Here is a 23207-nt window from a genome sequence, read left to right as displayed (position 1 = left end):
TTGTATATTATTAGTATTTTATCACGAGAAAGAATAGAATTTTATAATAAATCCAAAGGACCAAGCTGGTCAATTGACACACGGCATTTAAAAAACCAAACCAAACCTGTAAGTCAAAGAAAATAGAGATAACAGGATGAAAATTTTTGTTTCAAAGTAAAACTATATTTTTGCATCAACTGACATACCTGGCCCTTCTAGCATTAAAATGGGAGGAAAAATGGTGTATGTAGTAGGTATATGGCCAGTCCTAGATGGACAGAAAATCATCCTGATGGAAGACCTGACCTCAAGTCCCAGCTCTGACACCTCTAGCCAATCAAGTTTCCTAGCTTCTCAGTGCTTCAGGCAACTCTCTAAATTCACAGTAATTTGCAGATGAGTTTTTGATCTTTACTGGTGGAAGGAATTTCTATTCCATAAGTTTCCCCATGTCAATGAAAAAATGAAAAGCAAAACAAAAACCCTTACTTTCAGAGGAATCCAGCTAACCTCAAACAAACTCTTCCTTAACTTCTTGATAAAATCTTTAAAAGTTTGTTGGCAAAAGAAAAGCTAAAATTTATATAGTTGGGTTAAAGTACTGTGATATCATCCAGGTATCCTTATAATCCCTTAGGCTTTTTAACACACATTATTGCTATGAACTTGGTTCATTCTTAACAGACTAAGAACAGTCTGAATGCTAATTTTTAAGATTAAGATTTTTATATGATTCTGACAGTTGAGTATTAGGACAATTGGGTTATATGAAAACTGAACTGAGAAGAGCAAGCAAATGTCATCCTGTAAGCACTGTGTGTAGCTTAGCCCACGACAGATTTGTTTCAGTTAAGTAAGCTCAGGGCTAGGGAAAAAGTATGGCCCTAGGGAATCCCTAAGTGGCACTTTGAGCATCTTGGTTAAGAGCATTGGAGGGGCAGTACTGCTTTCAAAAGTCACCTGGATACAGGTACTCCTGAATATATGTATGCCTGTGATGTGCATTACATCTCAGTGTCTGGACTGGGGGAATTCTGTGGAAGCAAGCCAGAGCCTTGGGGAACAAAATTCAATTGTAGAGAGCTCAGTGAATAGAACACAGGGCCTGGAGACAGGAAGACCTTAGTACAAATTAAGGCTCAGACACATACTAGCTGTGTGACCCTGAACGTTACTTTAATTCACTGGAGAAGGAAATGGCAAACCACTCTGGTATCTTTGCCAAGAAAGCAACATGGACAGTAGTGGTGTGCTATGATCCACAGGGTCATGAAGCATCAGACATGACTGAACAAGAGGGCCTCCTAGAATTTTATTATGATCCATCTCCCCTCTGCTTCTCAGCTGCCTCACCTTGTAAGCTGTAAAAACAGTTCTATCTCATATGGAAAAGGAGGATAAGAAGGTGATAATTATATTGCAATAAAACTGGAGAAGTTAACTGATATCAAAAGAGTAGTTTGATTAGGAGACAGGAGATTTTAGCTGAGGTAGATAGATAGCACTATAGTATACAATACTATACTTGAGAGTGAGGAAGACCGGAATTCAAATTCAGTCTCAGACACTTCCTAGCTATGTGATTCTAGGCAAGTTATTTACCTCTTTCTTCCTGAGTTTCTTTATAAAATGAGCACCTACCTCTCAGGGTTATTATAAGGATCAAATGAGATATCTGTAAAGTGATTTGCAAACCCTGAAGCACTAAAAACATGCTAATTAGTACTACTATCTGACCACAGAAGCACTGAGACACTGGACTCATTTTACATGTCCATAATTCAATGTTTTTTATTTATAAAAAATGGAAGAGGTAAGAAAATAGTTTCCAGGGTCTCCTTCAGTCCCAACATTTATATTCTATAGAAAGAACTCAATTCTCCAAAGAAGTACAAACTTGAAAAATATTAAAATTAAAAAATATTACAAGAAATTTGATATACTAAAATATCTTGTTCTAGGTTTCCGAAGGACAATGAAATTAACTTCTTTTTCATTTAACTTTTTAGTTGAATGATTTAAGGTAGCTCGATTAATCAAGAAATTCTAGTAGTTCCCTATTTCCTTTAAGACAAATATAAACTCCTCTGTCTGGTATTTAAATATCCTTTTGGCCCCAATCTATCATTCTAGACTCATCATGTATTTATTCTGTTCCCTACTCTGGAGTGTTTGTTGTTCAGTTGTGTGCAACTCTTTGTGACCCCATTTGGGGGTTTTCTTAGCAAAAATACTGGAGTAGTTTGTTGTTTTCTTCTCCAGCTCATTTTACAAATAAGGAAACTGAGGCAAACAGCATTAAGTAACTTTCTCAGGGTCACACAGTTAAGTGTCTGAGGATGGATTTGAACTCACGAAGATGAGTTTTCCTGACTCTAGGCTTGGAAATCTATCTATTGCACCACCTAGCTGTCTTATGTACTCCATAATCCTGCTTTTCTTCTAATTTCAGCTACACTGGATTTGTTTGTGCAAAAAAGTTTAATTTTATGTAATCAAAATTATCCATTTTACCTCCAGTGAACCTTTCTACCTCTTGTTTGTTCCCCATCCATAGACATGACAGATAATTTTTTCCATGATCTCTTAATTTGCTTATAGTTGAGATTAAGATTCAGAGGAAAAACATACATTTGTTAAAGCAACTGGCCATTGAAAATTTTCATATATAGGCACAGGGCAATGTGTTTAGGTAAAGAAGATCAGGAAAATTATGTCTAGTCGTGATTATATAATGACCATTCTATAAGGGATGTTGGCACATTCACTATTTATTTTGCCTCATGTATTATGGCAAATTCAAATGTATAAAATTTATAATTTATGCAGAAAGTTAAGATGATAAAATTAATCTTTGTTTTGTTGTGACTTAGATGCTTCGACCATTTCAAATGAGGAAAATATTCATTTGACAATAAATTTTAAAAAAAAGTTCAGAACACGTACCTATTAAATTCTGCAAAATTCTCTACAAATGGGTTGCCATTACCCTAATATTTCCATTTTGTAAACGTAAAGAGCAAAACAGAAACTCTAACTTAATGAGAGTAAAATTAGACAAAATTTCAGATCAATCTACTTGGTGTTTACTTAGAACATACTTTCCCCACTGAGAATAAAAGGGCTTAAAGGAATAATTAAAAGAAATTTGTTCTTATAAGATCTGCTTTTAAGGGAAAATAAAATTGATATAAAATTCTAGAAGTTTTTCTAACACTTAAAATCCACTATCACAAGAGTAAGCTGAAATGAGATGCACATAAAGCTAAAATAAATTTCTGCTATAAATAGATGGGGAGAGAGAAGAGGTAGCATAGCTTTATATGGACAAAAAATGTTTAAATGTGTAAGAAATGTTTAAACAGAAGCGATCAGATGATAAACTTATAAGTTGAACGGGAAGCTTTAGACACAATTGTTTATTTACTCCAGGTCTTTTTGTATGTGCCAAAACCGGGACACATATTCTAAATGAGTTATAAATACATTACAGGTAAACACAATTAACAGAGAACTCCTGGGTATTGAATAAGACCGCAATAAAAAAAATACTGATGCTCATTTACCATGGATATGACGCAAGGTGCAAAGGGGTTAAATTAAACATGGCTAAAGCAGCTCTGGAATTGTTACTAAGAATAACAGATGCCTATAACATCGATCAAAAGCATATACATATGACTCCAGACCAATCAATCCTGGGCTCACAAAAGGTGTATATCTTTGCTACCATGAGACTGACCCTCAGAAGAAATGACAACCACAAGCATTAAATAAGTAATTAACCCTAAGGGTTCCCTAACAAACCTGACCCTACTTTGGCAACTACAATTTTACAGAACTGTCAGAATGTTGGAGGAAGAGTCACTGCTCAGAAATGTACATTTTTTATCCCACATGAAAGACTGATGTAAAGAAGTCACAAATTTAGCCTATTTTATTGCTCAGATATGAATAAAAATATTTATTAATGACCTATAGTATACTATATAATGTGCACTATCAACATAAAAGAGTAAGCACGTAGTTACAATATGATCATAGCAATAGTGAAGAGCGAAACGGGTGGCAGTGACTTGGCTATGATTAGTGAAGTCATTATAACTATTACTTCTATTTTTTTAAAAAAACCACCATTTATTTATTTATAACATTTTTCTTTTTGATTTTTTGAGCTCCAAACTCTCTCCTCCACCCAGTGAGATTATTGCATTATTATATCAATAATACAGATGAAGCCATGCAAAACATATTTGCCACATTTCAAAAAAGCAAGAAAAATAAAGAAAATGAGAAAATTATATGCCCATTCCTTTCAGGATTTGTCATTTCTAATAGGTGTGAGGAGGTACCTCAGAGTTACTTTAATTTGCATTTCTCTTAATTAATAGTGATTTGAAGCTTTTTTTCATGACTATAGATAGCTTTGATTTCTTCTGAAAACTTCCATCCATATTCTTTGAGCATTTATCAATTTGGGAATGGCTCTTCATTTTTATAAATTTGACTCAGTTCTACATTCAGTATATATTTGAGAAACGAGGCCTTCACCAGAGAAACTTCCTGCAAAGTTTTTTTTATATTACTTCATTGTCTATGGAACCTTTGAGAAAAATGTACTTTTTCAGATAATCTCTTTTAATTAGGTCTATTTTCATTTTTGGCTTGTCTGAGATCATGTTCACCATACTTATTTTTTTTAATTCAGTCAAGGCATATGAGATTCTGCTTGAACCCTTTATTTTAACTGTCTTTCTGTTTCTAGTGTGTCTCTTGTAAACATCATCTTATTGGATTCTGTTTTCTAATCCATTCTGCTATCTGCTTCCACTTTATGGGTGAGCTCATCCCATTCACATCACAGTTATGATTACTGTGTATTTTCCTTCATCCTATCTTTTGTTTCTCTTTCTCTCTCACTCCCCCCTTCAAAAGTCTATTTTGCAACACTGCCTCCCTTAATACACCCTCCCTTCCTTCCTTTTCTTATCCACTTTCCCTCCTATTTCTCTATTGGGTAAGTTATATTTCTACACACAACTGAGTGCATGCATGCATATGTGTGTATATACACACATACATACATATATATACACACATGTGTGTGTATATTCATGCTTCTTTGAACCAATTCCAATGAGAGTAAGTTTCAAGCATTGCCTGCCCTTCCCTTTGTAAAATTTCCGTGAGTGCCCCTTTTATGTGAAAAAATTTCCCCATTCTACCTCCTTTCCCCCTTTTCTCATCCCTTCTTTTTTTCTTTATAGATCATTCCACCCATGCCCCCATCTATATAAATTCTTTTCAATTGCCCTAATAATGATAAAGTCCGTATCATTTTTTCATCTAGGAATGTAAGTAGTTTAACTTTATTGAGTCCTTTATATCCTTTTTTCATGTTTACATTTTTATGATTCTCTTGAGTCTTCTGTTTGAATATTCTATTCAGTTCTGGTCCTTTATTTCATTAAATATCCATTCTTTTCCTGCTAAAGGATTACTTTCAGTTTTGCTAGGAAGGTGATTCTTGGTTGTAATCCTTGCTCCTTTACCTTCCAGAGTATCATATTCTAAGCTGTCCCTTCACACTAAATCTTGTGTGATCTTGACTGTGGATTTGTGATTTTTAAATAATTTCTTTAAGGTCGTTCTTTGACCTGGGAGCTCTAGAATTTGGCTATAATATTTCTGGGAGTTTTCACTTTGGGATCTCTTTCAGGAGGTGATTGATGGATTCTTTCAAATTCCATTTTGCCCTCTGGATCTAAGATATAAGGGCAGTATTCCTTGATAATTTCTTGAAATATGATGTTCAGGCTCTTTCTTTGATCATGGCTTTCAGATAGTCTAATAATTCTTAAATGACCTTTTCTTGATCTATTTTCCAGGTCAATTGTTTTTCCAGTAAGATATTTCACATTTTCTTCTATTTTTCCTTATTCATTTGACATTGTTTTATTGTTTCTAGATTGTCTCATGGAGTTTCCATTTGTCCAATGCTAATTTTTAAAGGATTATTTTCTTCAGTGAGCCAATTCTACTTTTTAAAGAGTTCTTTTCTTTATTGAATTTCTTTTACCAAGGTGTTAATTCTCTCATAATTTTTTTCTTTTCTTTTTCTAATTTTTTCATCTACCACTCATATCTCTTTAACTCTTCAAGGAATTCTTGTTGAGCTTGGGTCCAATTAGCATTTTGTTGAGGCTTTGTGTGTAGTTGTTTTTGCAATGTTGTCTTCTTCTGAGTTTAGGTCTTGTTCTTCCCTGACACTGAAGTAGCTTTTTATGTTTTTTTTTTGTTGTTTGTTCATTTTTCCAGCCTACTTTTTGACTTTGAACTTTACGCTAAAGTTGGGCCCTGCTCATCTGGAGATGGGCAGGCACTGTCCCAAGCTTCAGGATTTTCCACACTACTCTTTACACAGCTATTTCTGGGGGCATCTGCAATTTTTTGGTACTTCCAAGGTGTGATCCTAGCAGATCCTAGCAGATTCCTAGCAGAGGAAGGGTCACTGCTCACTCAGTCTGTGGTCTAATCTTTATCAAAGAAGGGTTCCTGGTCTTTTGTAGCTGCATGCACTGGTACTCCTCTCTACCCTAGAACTGCAACCCAGAACTCTGTATGAGCAGTAGAGTTGCCAATCAGTGCCAGTTGTATCCAGTGCCAGCAAAAGGTACCCTATAAACTCTTTCTGACCAGTTGTTGTTTGAGTCCCTTATCATTCTCTGCACTGAGAATTCCTGAAACTTCAGCTGTTGCAGCAGAGCATGTAGAGCATGTGTGGTCTCTATAGAGACCTCTATCAGATCTTCACCCCAGTGTTACAGATTTTTCCTACCTACCTCTTACGTCTTCTTAGCTGGAAAAATATCTCACTCTGACTTTTAGTTGGCAATGCCACTCCAAAATTTTTGAGATGTCATTTTAAAGTTGTTTGGAGGAGGAGAATTTTGGGAGAGTTCTGCTGGGTGGCTGCCTCCTGGAACCATCTTGGCTCTGCCTGAGAAGATTCTTTTAATGAATATAAAGTAGCATTGTATTTCCATTCTAATATGAATATGAACTTTATAAATTGCCCATATTCTTGTAAAAGGACTCATATTTTCCCACTGGCTTTTTTCACAAAACTATAGACATATTTTCACGGAAAAAACCTCTAGTCCTAAAACTAAATGAAAAGCCTTTAAAATCACAAATTTAAAAGGGAAGGGCAGGGGGAAGAAAAATTTCAGATAAATTAACGGCAAACATTATGTTTCTTTAAATCTAGTCTTTATTTTCATTTTATCTGAACTTAAAGGCTTTCTTTAAAAATCCTGAGCTTTTAAGCTATTACTTCTAAAGATATTTTTATCATGTGTTATCTGAATGTTTACACCTATAACTATATTTGAATGAATGGTTTAAGTGGTTACTTTTAGTATGAAAAATGAATTTCATCACTTTTGCAAGGAATCACATTTAAAAACCCATCATCTCAATTTTAGGTTACAAGATGAATGTGTGATAAATAGCTGAGCTGGTTGTAACTGACCTTTCATTCTCCTAGTCTTTCTATCCACGGGACTTTTGCAGATGTGAAGATACATTTTTAAATTCTCATAAAATAGTAATCTTTTTTTTTTTTCAATTTAAAAGCAAGTACTTCAGTGACATTATAAGATTCCTATGACCAGTGAGGATGAAACAAGAGAATTTCTAACTCTGAAGGCAGTACTTCAAATTTGATAGATACTATTCCCAGGTACAAAAGAGGTGCTGTCATTTACAAGCTCAAAAGGATTGAAAAACATGATTGTTTTTCTTTTCCTTAGATATTCTTGTATGTGTTTTGTGAACCCATAATCAACATTTTTCATTGGGGCACGGTGGAGGGAATAAATTGGTTTTATATAGAGTAATGGTGGAAAGCTTCTACAGGATAGCTTTAAGAGGGTAGCAATACCTGAGGCATTAAAAAAAGAAAGAAAACCCGGATCAAAATTAAAAAAAAAAAAAAACCAAACAACCCAGGAAAAAAAGATTATTTCCATACATGTAAAAAGATTTTACATGAAACCATGAATCTCTATTTTACACTACTTTCTTTTAAATAAAAGGGTATATAACAAATTCTAAATGTTACTTTCAAAGCTATCCTACTTTTCTGTGCTCCTTCTGCAAGCACTGCTTAAAAAAACACATAAAAATGAGTTGGGATACAGAAGACATTAGATATGATTTTAGTAATACCTTACGAAAGGAGTATGGGCAAAGTGAATAGAGAGCTACTCTTGGAATCAGAAAGAAGTAGGTTCAGGTTTGACTTCTGACACACTTTGTGACACCATGGTAGCCACTTAACCTCTCAGTGTCTTGGTTAATGTTCTAAGATCATATGTTGCAGAGGAGCTGCTGATCAGTCTCACTGGAGGAAATTTCCACAGCACCCTTGCCACCATTCCTCCCCAAAAGAATTAGATCAGAAAAAAGTGAAGTGGAAATAACTGAATGAAACACTTAATAGGTAAGGGAGAGAGGTAACGTCATGTAGGCCAGGGTCATATAAATAGAGAAAATAGAAGAAGAGAGAAGTTTGCATTTTCCACCTTAAAACATTTATTATAATTTTTATAAGAATGTAGTAGTGAGTACATCAAGGATTACTGAAGTTCTGTAGGAAGAAATAGAAATAAATAGGCAGAACAAGAAACATTTTTAGATATGGACAATATAGGAATTTGTTTTTCTTGACTATACGTATTTGTTGTTGTTTTTCCAGTGGGGGAGGTGGGGAGGGAAAATTAATGCCTGCTAATTAAAAAAAAAATAGAATTTAATTTTAAAAAGCATCAAGCAAGAAAGATCATTTCATCATGGGAATGTGTGATTTAATAACAGAAGGGCAGAAGAGAGATCTACATCCAGGTGGAGTGGCCAAAATTTAGTGGTTATTAAGGATATGGATAAAGTTTCCTCTCCCACAAAATTGGTCAGATCTTTGGGATAGAACTGAGATGATTCAGGGGAGAACAGTGGGTGGATGAACTGAGAAAGTCATAATGATCATATAGTATTACAGGAGTCAGGATCAGATGGGGCCTCTGTTGATCACTCAGAAAAAAGTTCTAACAAAGCAATATCTAATCATCTCCTCTGAGTACAAGTGAGAGGCTGAAAGTCAAGACCATGGAAAATCCTTTCCAAGTAAAGACACTGAAATCTACAGAGCATTTGCAAAGACTAAGAAGGCCTGAAACATGAATGTGTAAGCACTGATGAACCACAGATAAGCAAAAAAGACCAAGCAAAGAGCCGGGCCCTCCAAAGTGACGGATACCAGTAGTAAAGTGGGTAATTATGTGAACTGAAGCTCTTTCCCCTTTGTGTTTTTCTAATTCCTTTAATAAATATGCAGTATTTGTTTTTCATTTTGAAGCTCCAATTCCAGATGATCTAAGGCCAAATGAAGGTTGAATCTCAAAGCCCAAGCAAAACTTGGCACATGATCAAGCTGGAAAGATGTAAAAAGCACAAATAACCTTTCAACCACTCCCCATCCCTATAACCCTCCCAAAAGAAAAAAAAATTCACCACCAGAAAAAAATTAACATTTCCCCCACACAAGAACCTTAAGTGCAGGAGTTCACAAACTGCTGTCTCTGCCTGTGGCCTAAGGCTTGGACGTTTGATTTATTTTACTCCCTTTCCATCCAACCAGAGCTGCATTCAAGAGAATGACTTCAAGAAAAGGCCAGGAAAGAGATTTTAATAAAAACAAACATGATCCCATCATACTATCTATCAAGGTCATACCTTGAAATTTTTATACTAAGAAAATGACAAATACTTTCTGGGCATGTAATTCAGCACAAAGATTCTACTTTCATAAGTAGGCTTTTGGGACAAGGCCTCTCTTTACTCAGGAGACAGACTTTCCACTATCTAATTACATGGTCGCCAATTCCAACTGAGAAAATGGAATGAGGCCAAATATACCGGCATAATTCGGTGATGCCCATGGATTATGAGTACAGATGGAACAACAACTTGGAAACATGTCCCCATTTTATAAGACAAGTAAGCATGTTGAAAAACCAGCTTTGCTGATTGTGAAAAAAGATGTTATAATTGGAAAATTATCATAGAATAACAAAGTTGCATGGACTTTAGCACAATGCAACAGTTTCTCATTGGTGAAGTCCTAGATAATAATAACAGCCAGCATTTTAAGGTTAATAAAGCTCCATATATATATATATAAAATATCATTTGATCCCTAAAGCAACCCTACGATGGGTAATATTATGCCCATTTTGCAGAGGAGGAAACTAAGACTGAGAAAGGTTAAGTGATTTGCCCATGGTTACATGGGCTAAAAAGCATGTAAGGTAGGATTTGAACTCAGGACTTCTTAAGTAAGTCTACTACTCTATTCATCATACCACCTAGCTGCCTCAGTTAGATCAATCAGTCTTTCACAGGGAGGAAAAAAAAAAGCATGGCACTTCCACCTATTAGAGAGAAATGGCTTATTTCCATATTTATTGGATATTTTGCCTTGTGTTCCTACAGAGACTTCTTTCCATGGAACTTTTTTCCCCCTTAGGAAATTAACAATATCAACTGTGAAACTGAAAAGAGAATTAGAAAATTTAGGAAGTTTTCTGATTTGTTTACTTCTGGCTTATTCATATTACGCACCTAAAGATGTTCACTTGTGTTCAGCTTTCAACCTACAGCCTGAACAGAAACACAAAGTAAGTGAAGGCAGGACCAATGTATGTTTTGCTAATACAACAAGTATGTGGGAACCAGCTCATATAGCTTGGGCTGATTGTTAAATTTTCACTGTGAGCATTCACACCTTGAAAACTGGCAAGCACTATAAATTAAGAAAATGATGACAAAATGTTAATAATACAGATTAAATTTAAAAGTGTGTTTTGTTTACGTTCCCCCCCTCCTTCCCCGCCCCCATCCACCTACCTTCAAACCAGTTGTTAAATATCCAGTTAATAAAAAACCCTGCTAATAATCCTTCACCAAGGTGCTATTCTAACATCTTATAAGAGGGGTGACTCCAAGTTCCTCAAGGCTTTGCTGGGGAAACATAATTCCTAATCAAGCTGGAAAGGCACTGGTATATCTCTATTGTCAGAGGACCATCCTAACTAAAATTCAGAGAAGCTTAGAGCCTAAGAGTTGGTCATCATGCAATGATTTTTTTAATGCACATTACAATTCGTTACATGATAATTCGCAGTAAGAGTTCCTTGTGTATCATAGGAACTTAACTAAAATTAACTGGATTAATCCATCTACTAAAATATATCAGTAGAGGGAATATATTTTTACTGGGATGAAGTCATGGCCTTTTTTTAATAGTATGCTAAGAATATGTAAAATAGCTAGTTACTGGGTTCTGTCAAATGTAAACTCTTCTTTCAATTGATTTTCAAGTTTTATAAGCTACATATTTTGTTTTGAAAATCAGGTCTTTTGCATTTAACCTTTATGTCCATTTGGAGAGATGTCTTATCGCACCTGAAGCTAACTCTTAATTGGTTATATATAATTGAATGTTCTCTAAATTCATTAGTAATGTACCTGAGGTTTATATACTGTTAGATTTGTGAGGCATTTTATTTTCCATTTAACCATGGATGACTATCATATGATCTTTACTCCTCTCGCTTTCAAAAGCAGCTTCCCTAATTCCAGATGAGATGTCCCTTCTCCAAAGAATACCATATTGGGCCATTTGGCTGTCCCTTTTTATCTCCCCTGCAAAGGCTCACTCAGTCTCCAAATCCAAGGTTTGGAGTAATTAGTAGCTTCCCCACATTATCCAGAAAAGCATCTCAGCAACCACACCCTGAATACCAACAATTTCCTGTGTTTCCCAAGTCTCCTCATGTTTCCTCTTAGGAGGGGAGACCAACCCTACTTTCAGTAATAGGAAACCAAGTGTGGGGGTGGATGTACTAAGGCAGAAGCCTCAGAAAGACTGAATAGAGCCTAGACAGACTCAAGTATCCAGAGACAGTTTAGGCTGACAGGTAGTTCAGCTTACACTGGGAAGCTAAGAGGCATCTAGAGCAAAGCCCCAAAGGCAGGAAGGTGGGCTGCTCTAGCAGGCAGAGCTTCAAGGCATCTTATAAGAGCCCCTCTGAAACACAAGCCAGCCCAGATGGAGCTGCACAGTATGAAGCTAGATCTAAGGAAAAAATAAAAAAGATGAAAAAAATGTTACAAAATATCATAATCTAGAATCTAGAGATCCCCAAACATTGCTTTTGTAAGGCAGAACCGTAAAATATACGGTATGAACTCTGGACTTCACTGCATTTAAGTTTAGAAAATTATAAGGTGGAATTTAGTAGGAGCTGAATTACGTAAAACCTCCTTCTCTCTGTTAATACAAACTAAAAGAGGGACCACAGAAAGTTGTCAATAGTACTTAGGTCTTTCATAAGCTGCCATGGAACTATCCAAGGTACAGATTTCCCCATCTGTTATCCTTTCTTACAATACTCAGTCTCTCTCGGGGGCAGCCAGGTGGTGCAGTGGATAGAGCACCAGTGCAGGAGTCAGGAGGACCTGAGTTCAAATCTCACCTCAGACATTTGACACTCACTAGCTGTGTGATCTTAGTCAAGTGATGAATATCTGGTCACTGGATTCAGATGGCTCTGGAGGAGAAGTGAGGTTGGTGACCTGCACAGCCCTCCCTCACTCAACAAAGCCAAGTACAAGTCATGTCATTATTTCTCTGATGGCATAGTCTTCTTTGGCAATGTAGGATGAACACACACTATCTCTCAAAGGAGTGGTGAATACAAACTGATTAGTAAGTACTGCTTCTTTGTTCCTTGTGTAGGCTGGGCCATGAGGTGGTCACCATAGATAGAATGTTGGACTTGGAACCAGAAAGACCTGAGTTCAAATCCTGCCTTAGACACAGGGCAAGTCAGTTACTTAATCTCACTCAACCTCAGTATCACCATCTGCAAAGTGAGGATCATAACAGGTCTTGCCTTCTACAGCTGTCACAATAAAATGAGGTAACTAACATTTGTAAATGCTTTGCAGATAAATGGTGGTATATAAATGTTAGTGAAGCAACTAGATGGCTCAGAGCCCTGGGCCTGGCATCAGGAATACCTGAGTTCAAATCTGGCCTCAGACCCTTACTAGCTGTGTGATCCTAGGATAGTCACTTGATCTCTGTTTATCTTAATCCACTGGAAAAGTAAATGGCAAACCACTCCAGTATCTTTGCCTAGAAAACCCTATGGACAATACTAACATGTGGTGGTTCACAAGCTCATGAAGAGTCAGACATGACTGACCAACAAATATTAGTGATGATGATGACAATGGGTATTACAGAGGTAGCAGGGTATTGGAGAAGGTAGCATTAAGAAGACATTTTGATATCACCACCTGAAACAAGGAATAAATGATTTTACCAGTAGGAAGATTATTAGAATGTTAATTAGGAGACTGAAATCTTACTCCCAGTCTTGAATGTGTGACTTTGGTTAGGTTGCAGTCGTTACGGTCAGTCCTCAGTTTCCCTTGGCATAATGGAACAGAGGTAAAAATATCATTATAAGGAACTCTAAGCAACTCTTGAAATATTTTTGTATTGATATTTTTTGTCATAGTGAATGGTTAAAATGGAAGTTTCTTTTTGTATCATGGAACAAAGGTAAAAATATCATTAAAATAAACCCCAAGCAACTGTTGACATTTTTGTACTAAAATTGTTGTCATACTGGACACATTTGTGGACAAAAGCCACAGTGTGTGGCTGGAAAATATTGTGTTAAAAAGAAATTTCCATTATAGCAATATGTGACTTACACAGAACTACACCACAGGTTTCAGTGATAAAAATTAGCAATGAATAAACAATAAAACCTAAGGCGATTTTAGTTCCCTGTCATAGCAAATTTTTTTTAAAGCAAACAGCTGGTGGAAATTGATGGAATGCTCATCATTTGGGGAATGGCTAACCAGGTTGTGGGATATGATAGTGACGGAATACTACCGTGCTATAAGAAATGATGAGCAGGGTGCTTTTAGAAAAACAGGGAAAGACTTGCATGTAATAATGAAAACTAAAATGAGCAGAACCAAGCAAATGTTACATACATTCACATAATATACATTATAATAAACTATATACACATAACAGCAATATTGTTCAAAGAATGACTGTGAACAGCTAAGTTATTCTGAGTATTATAAATACTCAAATCAACTACAAAGGACTTACGAAGGAAGATGCTAACCACCTCCAGAGATATATGTATATATGTCTGTCTGTCTGTCTGTCTTACTCTCTATGTCAAATGGTAGTCTTCTCTAGTGTGGGGTGGGGAGGGAGTTAGGTAGACATTTTAGAACTTAAAAAGAAATTAAACTCAATTAAAAAAGAGTTCAAATATTTGTAATATTCTTGACTTAAATACTGAATAGAAATTAATAGAATCATTGATTTTGGGGTGAAAAGAAGCAAATCGTGTTTTGCCCTAAAAAAAATGTAGGCTTTATTTCTAATTAGGCCACCTATGAGGACCATAGGCTTACAAACTTTTTGTTTTTTCTGAAAGGTCCTGGATCCTACCTTCATTTTCTTCATGAAAAATAGCTTGAAAGAAAAACTAAACACCTACATCATTAAAATATCAGCAGAAAATATAAAAGGGTTCATCTCAGGGTTAGTATATGTCTGTTAGTACTGTTATAAAAACCCAACCCTTTTTTCTTACTTAACCTTCTTTTCACCTGCAATGATTTTCTTGACAAGAGCCAGAACATATTTTAGTATGGGTGGGTAGAGTGGGTAGCAGTGTGTGAAAAAATGTATGATTAGTCCAAGCAGTGTGGGAAGAAGCCGTGTGTGGTTTGAGCACATGTCACTGTTGGCCTGGCCAACATCTGTAAAGAGCCACTGTCAGAGACAAATAAGGATCTGTACAAATAAACAATAACGCCACTACAACAACAGCCCATTAACAGCCCACGCACAACATATGACTAAAATATGGTCACTATAATAAAATAGTTCAGGTTTACACAGAACTTTCCAATTTACAAAGCCACACTCTTCACTACTGCTTTTTGTGGTAGGTAATGATATGACCAGCAATTAGATGGCACCTGAAGGTTTGTGAAGTGCTTTACATAAATCATCTCATTTGGACCTTGAAAGAACCCTGGGAGGTAGATAGTATTATTGGCCCCAATCTACAAATGAGGAAACTGAGACTGAGAGACAGTAAAGCTAATTGTCCACTGGTGTCTGAGGCTGGTTTTGAACTTGGGTCTTTGTCACACTAAAAATGATGCCCTATTCATTGTATCATCTTGCAGTTATGTAAAAAATGTTTAGGTTTTACATACTTTTACATTTTTAGACAGGGAAACTGAGACTCAGAAAAGCTAAATAGTGTCTAAGTACACACCAGAATTATAACTCAGGAGAAAAGAATGGTGATTTTTTTTTAATCACTTGTGCAACCACTAGGAAAGTGTATTAATAAACTGTGAGGTCTTGAAAGATGTGAGGAATACATGTAGCCATGAAATACATTAAAAACACATAGCATTTATTGAGCTATCTATCTATAGAAATCTATATGTAGTTCTTGGTAGGAAATATATAAAATAAACACAGAATCTTTTTATAGACAGATGGATTTTAAGAGAGACTGTGTGCATTTTATGTATTTCCTACCAAGAACTACACATAGCTCATTATATCTATTTCTCTCTACATCAATATATAAGTATACATAGAAAATACACAATATACATGTTATATACTGTATGTATAATATATACATGATATATTACATATGTACATAATACATAAGATATACATATAAAACTATATATATGTATAAATTTGTGTGTATTTTATCTATAGGGAAACATCTATTACAAAAATGAAACCAGGAAAGTTTTTAAGTAGAGGAATCAGGAGAGTCAAGACTAAATATCTGAGAAGACACAAGTCTTGGAATTATTTATCTAGGGACTATAGATTCAACAGTTCAAGAATTTTAAATATTAATGAAATCATACCCAACAAATTTGCAAACATCTGAAGATGGCGAAGACAGAAGATGGTAATAGTCAAGATTGGAGGAACTATGAGGAAACAGGCTCAATGATATAGTGTGAGTATTCAATTATCCTGGAAAATAATGTGGAATTATGCCAGAAAAAGTATTAACCTATTCATACAAAGCCTTTGAGTCATCAATCCCACTGCTGGGAATTATAAACCACAGAGTTCAAAGAAAGATAGACAAGTCCTATATATCTCAGGGCAACCATTTTTTGTGACAGCAAAAAGCCCCAAATCAAACCAAAAACCCATTGATTAAGGAATAGCTGAAGATATGAACAAACGAGGAAAGTAAGGAAGGCAGAGAAATCTGGGAATACTTGCATAAATTTATTAAAGATCAAATAAGCAACTCTAAATCACTATTAATTAGAGAAAAGCAAATTAAAAAACTCTGAGATTCCACTTCACACCTATCAGATTGGCTACAATAACAAAAGAAAAATGATAAATGTTGGAGAAGATGTGGAAAAATTGTAACTCTAATACATTGTTAGTGGAGTTGTGAACTGATCCAACCATTCTATAGAACAATTTGGAACTGTGCCCAAAGGGCTTTAAAACGGTGCATACTCTTTGATACTAGGTCTGTATCCAAAAGAAATCATAAAAAAAGGAAAAGGACCCCCATGTACAAAAACATTTATACCAGCTTTTTTTGGTGGTGCCAAAGAATTGGAAATTGAGGAGATGCCCATCAATTGGGGAATGACTGAACAAGTTGTGGTATATGAATGTAATGGAATACTATTGTCCTATAAGAAATGATGAGCAGGTGGATTTGAGATAAACCTAGAAAGATTTATATGAACTGATGCTGAGTGAAGTGAGCAGAACCAGGAGAACATTGTACACAGTAACAGCAACACTGTGAGATGATTAACTATGACAGACTTCAGCAATATAATGATCCAAGAATTCCAAAACACTCATGATGGAAAATGCTATCCACATCCAGAGAAAGAACTAGAGTTGAAAGAAGATTGGAACACACTAGTTTCACTTTTTAATATTTTCTTTCTCATGGTTTTTCCCTTTTGTTCTGATTCTTCTTTTACAATATGACAATTGTGGAAATGATTAATATGATTGTACATGTATAACCTGTATCAGATTGCATGCTGTCTTGGGGAGGAGGGAGTAGAGGAAGAAAAATTTGGAACTCAAAAACCTGTACAAGTGAATGTTGAAAACTATCTTTACATGTAATTGGAAAAAAATAAAATACTACTAAGTGGGGAAAAAGAGAATCAAATAAGCAAAACCAGGGTAACAATATCCATGATGACTATAATAATGTAAAAAAGAAACAACCACACTGATACTTTCTGGTCATCTGCATGCCATGCCACTTGAAAATCTGCTCCCCACGCACCCTCATGGCTCTATGGCTCTACTTACCATCTCTCTGGATTCCCAGTTCAAAACACCTCTCCAAAAGTACATTTTCTTATAGGTGCCCTTTCCCTAACATGAGCCTTGACAGCAAGGACTTTCTTTTTGTAGATGCATGTAATCAATTTTTTTTATTCATTCCTGAAAAGAGGCTTTATTAAGTACTTACTATGTACAGAGCATTTTTTGTTTAGTCATTTCTGTTGAGGAGGACTCTTCCATGACCCTACTTGGGGTTTCCTTGGCAAAGATACTGGAGTGGTTTGCCATTTCCTTCTTCAGCTCATTTTACAGATGAGGAAACTGAGGCAGTAGGGTTGAGTGACTTGCCCAGGGTGACACAACTAGTAAGTGTCTTGCCCAGGGTGACACAACTAGTAAGTGTTTGAGGCCACATCTGAACCCGGGTCTTCCTGATTTCAAGCCCTGTGACAATTAGCTGCCTCTAGTTGTTTAGTCATTTCAGTTGTGTCCTACTCTTCTGACCCCATTTGGGGTATTCTTGGCAAAGATACTGTAGTGATTAGCGCAAATCAGTAGGGATACAAATAGAAAAGACTGTCCTTCCTGACCAGGAGTATTTATTCAGTCATTCATTTACTAAAAGCGGGCCGAATTGAGTAATGGCTAATTAGGGTACAAAAGAAGAGAGGATGAAATGCATCTCTCCTTTGGGTAGGGAGGTGGGGGACTTTGAGTTTGGAATAATGAAGATGCTATCTGGTGAAGTTGCTGGGTTGGCTAGTTTAGCTATACTCTCTCTTTTTTTTTTTTTAGCTAACAAAGAATTGCCAGCAGAGGTGGGGTGGGTCAATCTTTCTAAAAATAGCTAAGAAATAAAAACAAAGGAACAAACAAACTCCTCCCCTTTTCTCCCCTCTACCATCATTTCCTTCCCCCCTTTTTTAAATGGACTAAACATAGTTCTAGAAAATTCCATAGTGGAAAAATTCTTATAGTGGAAATTATGATGATTTAATAAGTCCACGTAAGGTGTGAAAACCACATTAGTTACAGTCATCTTCCTCCCTGTTTCCCTCCTACCCTTCCCCTCCTTCTTACTTGAACATCATAGAGGAATCGGAAGTGACTTCCTCGATTTGCAGCTTCCCTCACTGCACGAGCCAAGTCCACTGATCCTCTACCACCAATGGACCAGTGGTGGCAGGGGACGGCATCAAAGGCTCCAGCTCTCTTTGCGAGTTCACAGACCAAATCAATCTCAGCACGTGTGTCACTCCTGTTGGTGATGGAAATACCGATAGTTTGGACTCTGAAGTTATTTAGGGGGTGGCTTTTAAAACACCAGAAGGATGTACACCATGTATAAACAAATGGGATTTTAGATTTTTAACCGTTCTCAAAAATGGTTTAATATTTTAGGCTCAAGCTTTTATCAGCTGAGTATTAGTGGTTCTTAAAGTATGATCTAGGGCCCTCACAGTCCCTTAGATTCTTTCAGGGGGGTCCAAGAAGTCAAAACTGTTTTCATAATAACACTAAAATATTTTAATTTCTAATATGGCAAATATAGGTAGATATAACCCACATAAACAAAACCTCTTTGGGGAATTCTCAATTTTTAAGAGCGTAAAAATGTTTGAGTACTGCTATTCTACATATCACTCTAGTTTTTTTTTTTTTTTTTTTAGTTTTTTTTTTTAAGGAAGAAGAGAAAGTAAAATGATTCTTTTTGGGGTTTGTAAGGGTAAAAAGAAAAAACTAAACAAAAAACTCAGGTTTTTAAAAAATATTCATCTGGTCCCTCTCATAATTAAAAATGTGCAGCATGACACATTTGCTCTTCTAGGAAAAAAACCCAACAAATTCTAAAAGATCAGTTATTGGTAGTATTCTCTTTCCCTCACCTTTTAAATATAAGGTCTCAAAAGAACAGAGAAATGCCATTTGTCCCCAGGTAAAAATAATTCGAAGGGAAACCTAATGATCCATTCTTGTTTAAAACATGAGGTTTGACTTACTTGAAGACATTTAGAGCAACCACAACTGGAACTCCAAAAAGTTGTGCAATCTGAATCTGCTTCTTAAGGTTACAGCATCCATCAGCTACCAGCTGAAGATTCTGTAAGAAAAACCATTTGGCTGGCCCAGTGTATCATTTCTCATTTAGCCTTGTGAAGCCAAGAAAACCAAAAACAGCAGGATTGCTTTGGAGGGGGTTTATTTTTATAATTTGTCTTTACTCTCTTTTTCCTTCTCTTTATATTTAAGAACAATATGAAACACCTTTTCCTCAAAAGAAGAGCAGCTGCTTGTGCAAAACTCTATCAACTGCCTTAAATGTGTAAGTCAGGCTGCTACTTCCTGGGATTTATGACAGCATTTCGTCTTATTGGCTGTCATACTACGAACAACATGCCAAATATGTCTGTGGGCTGGTTGACACAAGGCACAAGTAATGGTGTGAATCAGTGCCAGTTTTCTCCCCATTATATTCTTTGCTCCATCTTAAGGAAAAACCAGTACTAACAGGCTACAGGAAAGACCATAAAAAGACAGCCTCCAAACCTATTATTTCTTTCAAATTCAGAAATCTAATTAGATATTCTTTTTTAAAAAAAACAACAGACTTCCTGTTTGTGAGTCATGCTGTACTCAACAGAATATAACAACAGCTATGACTGGCTTTCTTCAACAACCCAATAATTCATGCTTGTGCCAAGTACCCTCGCCTGCTAGGTAGCCAATTTTTATTGGATCATGTCTGTGAGTAATTCTGATGATGAAGCATCCTACTACTCTACTGCTCTTTCTCCTGGGCTAATCTGGTCCTTTTTAGTTAAAACTATGAAAACTATAAAACTATAGTAAAAACCATAGGGTTTTTCTTCCTAGACTTCCAAGTTTGACTATCATTCAGAGGCTATTACTGAGATGCCTACATAAGATATTGTAGGAACAATGAGGATTCTGGTTTGAAGTAACAGGTTGCCAAAGGAAAGAACTTACTATAAAGTGATTTTGTCTATCAAATACACTTATAAATTTGAGTTTCCTGATTTTTCCAGGGTAGAGAAAAAGACCTTGTGTATTTCATGGCATCTTGGAGAATGAGAACTCTTTGGTTCAAAATGGCCATTTATGGACTGCATAATCCTAGCCTCTTCCCCAGTTAAAAGCCATGATCTTCTTTCAAAAGTTGATGAATAAAATTATTCAAATGATACCATATAGCAGATTTTTATAAAGCTTCCCTTACCTCTTCCGTATATTCTTTCTTAAGAGGGACACCAGCAGTTACCTAAAATTAGGAAACAGGAAAATGTCATAAAATGTTTAGTTCAATTTACCAACATTTTAATTCCACCTCCATAGTATCTTGTCCGTTTTGATGGGAAAAAGTATCTATGGATTCTCATGAGGTATGGGGGTGAACATGAGCAAATAGCAGCCCCTAGGAACTCCAAAGCCACAACAAAGTGGATATAGTCCACAACAAAGGAGGAATAAAGCTTCAGGCTGTAATGTGGTATAACATATATCACATTTGTAACCATTAGCAGATCTTGATTTGTGAAGCCATTCATTCATTCAGCCCTTCTGTGCACCATATGCTATCAAAAAGATCAAAGATGAAAATGCCAATGTAACATATGATGAAACTACCATTTATGGAAGCTGCTAATAAACTAGACTTCACAGAACTGATTTCTTTTTGAAAATCTCAAGTTTTTACAATTGGAAAATTCTTGAAAACTGAAAAACAAAATTTCAACAAAATAAATTTTAGAGGGGGCAGGGCATTTCCGTTTAAAAGACTGATTTCTTGAAACAAATTCATTGCTGAAATAATCCAACACCAGGACATAATTGATAGCAAGAGACATGATTTTCAGAAATCTGATGAGAGAGGATGTATCAATGAACGAGAAGAGCACAAAGCCAAAAAATGAAAGACTTTCAACACTGATTCATTCATCATAATTCTTTTGTTTCTTTTTCAGAGCAAGGATTTTTAGCTATCCCACTATTTATTACGTAGTTGTAAACTCAGCTAATTTTAAAAAAATTAAAATGAACCCAAAGCTAGAGAACATCTCTGTGGGTGTCATTTAGTACTTTTCAGTCTTTAAGAAGCATGCAGCCATGGATAGATGCGAAAGAAAAAACTCAGGACAAGCAAATGTACTGAAATAGATGAGCAGCTCTGCATGAAAAGTTTCAGGTATTAAGTGTTTGTTTCATAAATTTTTAAAACCAAACTTTTATGTGAAGACATAGCATGAACTTACACTTGGGCCACCTCCGTGCATCTTCAATGCCCTCACGGTTGCAACCAGAACCACCACATTGGGAACCAAGCCAGAAGCTCTACACTTGATATTGAAGAATTTCTCCATGCCAATATCAGCTCCAAAGCCAGCTTCTGTGACTGTTAGGAATAAAGTAAAATACCATTACCTTCTAAGAACATGATTAACTATTATATATAGAGAGAGTAACTATTAAACATAAATGCTTCCCATCTCCAAAGAGTGGTAAATCAATCTGAAATTTTTCCAAGGCCCCAGGGCAATGAATATCTATTGCCTTCTCCTGGGAAGCGACAAAATATGGCCAGAGGATGTCCTTTTTTTTTTTTTTAATTTCAAGGGTCACCATTTTCTTTTATAGATAATAAAATACACCTTTAAAAAAACCTTCGACTTTTTCCATTGTAGTTCAAATAACACCAAAGGAAACTGGATAATGGTATTATATACATAAAGAAGGAGGCTATCAATTAAGCAACAAGCATTCATTAAGCACCTAATATATACTAGTCACTGGGTATACAAAGATAAAAATGAAACAATCAATGACTGGCCTCAAGGAGCTTAACATTGATCTTTTTTGATATTTTTCTTCTTTGGCACTCTGGATTTAAGACCATGGACCCTTACTCACAATATTTTTAAGTGTATAAAATAAAATACATAGAATTAGTAAAGAAACTAATTACACTGAAATAAAATTAACATTAAAAAAAAGTTCATGGATTCCTGCTACAGGGGGACACAAGTTAAACATATTTAAGTAAATACAAAGTATATATGAAAGTATCTAAAAGGTAATTTTGTGTACAAGGGAAGTATCAGTTAAGGGATCAAGGAAGGTCTCATGTAGGAGGTGGCAGTTGAGCTGAGCTGTGAGGGAAATTTGAATTGACAAAGATAGAGATAAAGAAGGCATTCTAGGGATGAAGGACAGCTTGAGCACAAGGCAGGGAGACAACACAACATTTTCATTTGGAATTTACTCAAATAAAATGCATTTTGATGGCTGGCTGAGTTTGTGTTGACCAATCAGGTAGCTTTGTGGGTCAGAAATGTTATTAATGAAGACATAGGCTATAGGTCTGATTCATCTATGAGCCTATGACATTCTTTGTCTACAGATGCCACATCCACCTTGTTTGCATCTGCCTTGCAAACAAGTGCCACTGGTCACAATGGTTTGTACCCTTGCCATCACAAAGTGTGAATGGTTCAGTGAAAATCCATTGCCACCAGTGGAAAGACACGTCATAAAATAACAGTGGGTCACCAGCATCGTGTTCACACATGCATGCAGTGAAGAGTTTGCTAAAAATCATACTAATGGTTCTTTTATTTGTTTGCTTATTTTATTCAATAAATTATACTAATGCAAACTACAAATGTAAAAGGATAAAGTAACCATATAATGAAATCCTGGGAGAGTG

The 23207-nt window shown here is 35.8% G+C and overlaps 1 protein-coding gene across 1 annotated transcript in view; it reads right to left on the bottom strand.

Annotated features, from left to right (window-relative positions):
• MTHFD1L (methylenetetrahydrofolate dehydrogenase (NADP+ dependent) 1 like) overlaps nucleotides 1-23207 on the bottom strand; it is a 211194-nt gene that overhangs the window by 62815 nt on the left and 125172 nt on the right. The window contains exons 21-24 of the mRNA XM_072643697.1: nucleotides 21757-21896; nucleotides 20724-20765; nucleotides 19486-19586; nucleotides 18566-18743 (exon numbers count right to left, since the gene is read on the bottom strand). Of these exons, the coding sequence (XP_072499798.1) occupies nucleotides 18566-18743; nucleotides 19486-19586; nucleotides 20724-20765; nucleotides 21757-21896 (461 nt within the window). The remainder of the gene's footprint in view (nucleotides 1-18565; nucleotides 18744-19485; nucleotides 19587-20723; nucleotides 20766-21756; nucleotides 21897-23207) is intronic.

Source organism: Notamacropus eugenii, chromosome 2, assembly GCF_028372415.1.
Source record: "Notamacropus eugenii isolate mMacEug1 chromosome 2, mMacEug1.pri_v2, whole genome shotgun sequence".
NCBI lineage: Eukaryota > Metazoa > Chordata > Mammalia > Diprotodontia > Macropodidae > Notamacropus > Notamacropus eugenii.
The sequence above is the reverse complement of the archived record's forward strand: the minus strand, read 5'-3'. Positions and strand labels throughout refer to the sequence as shown.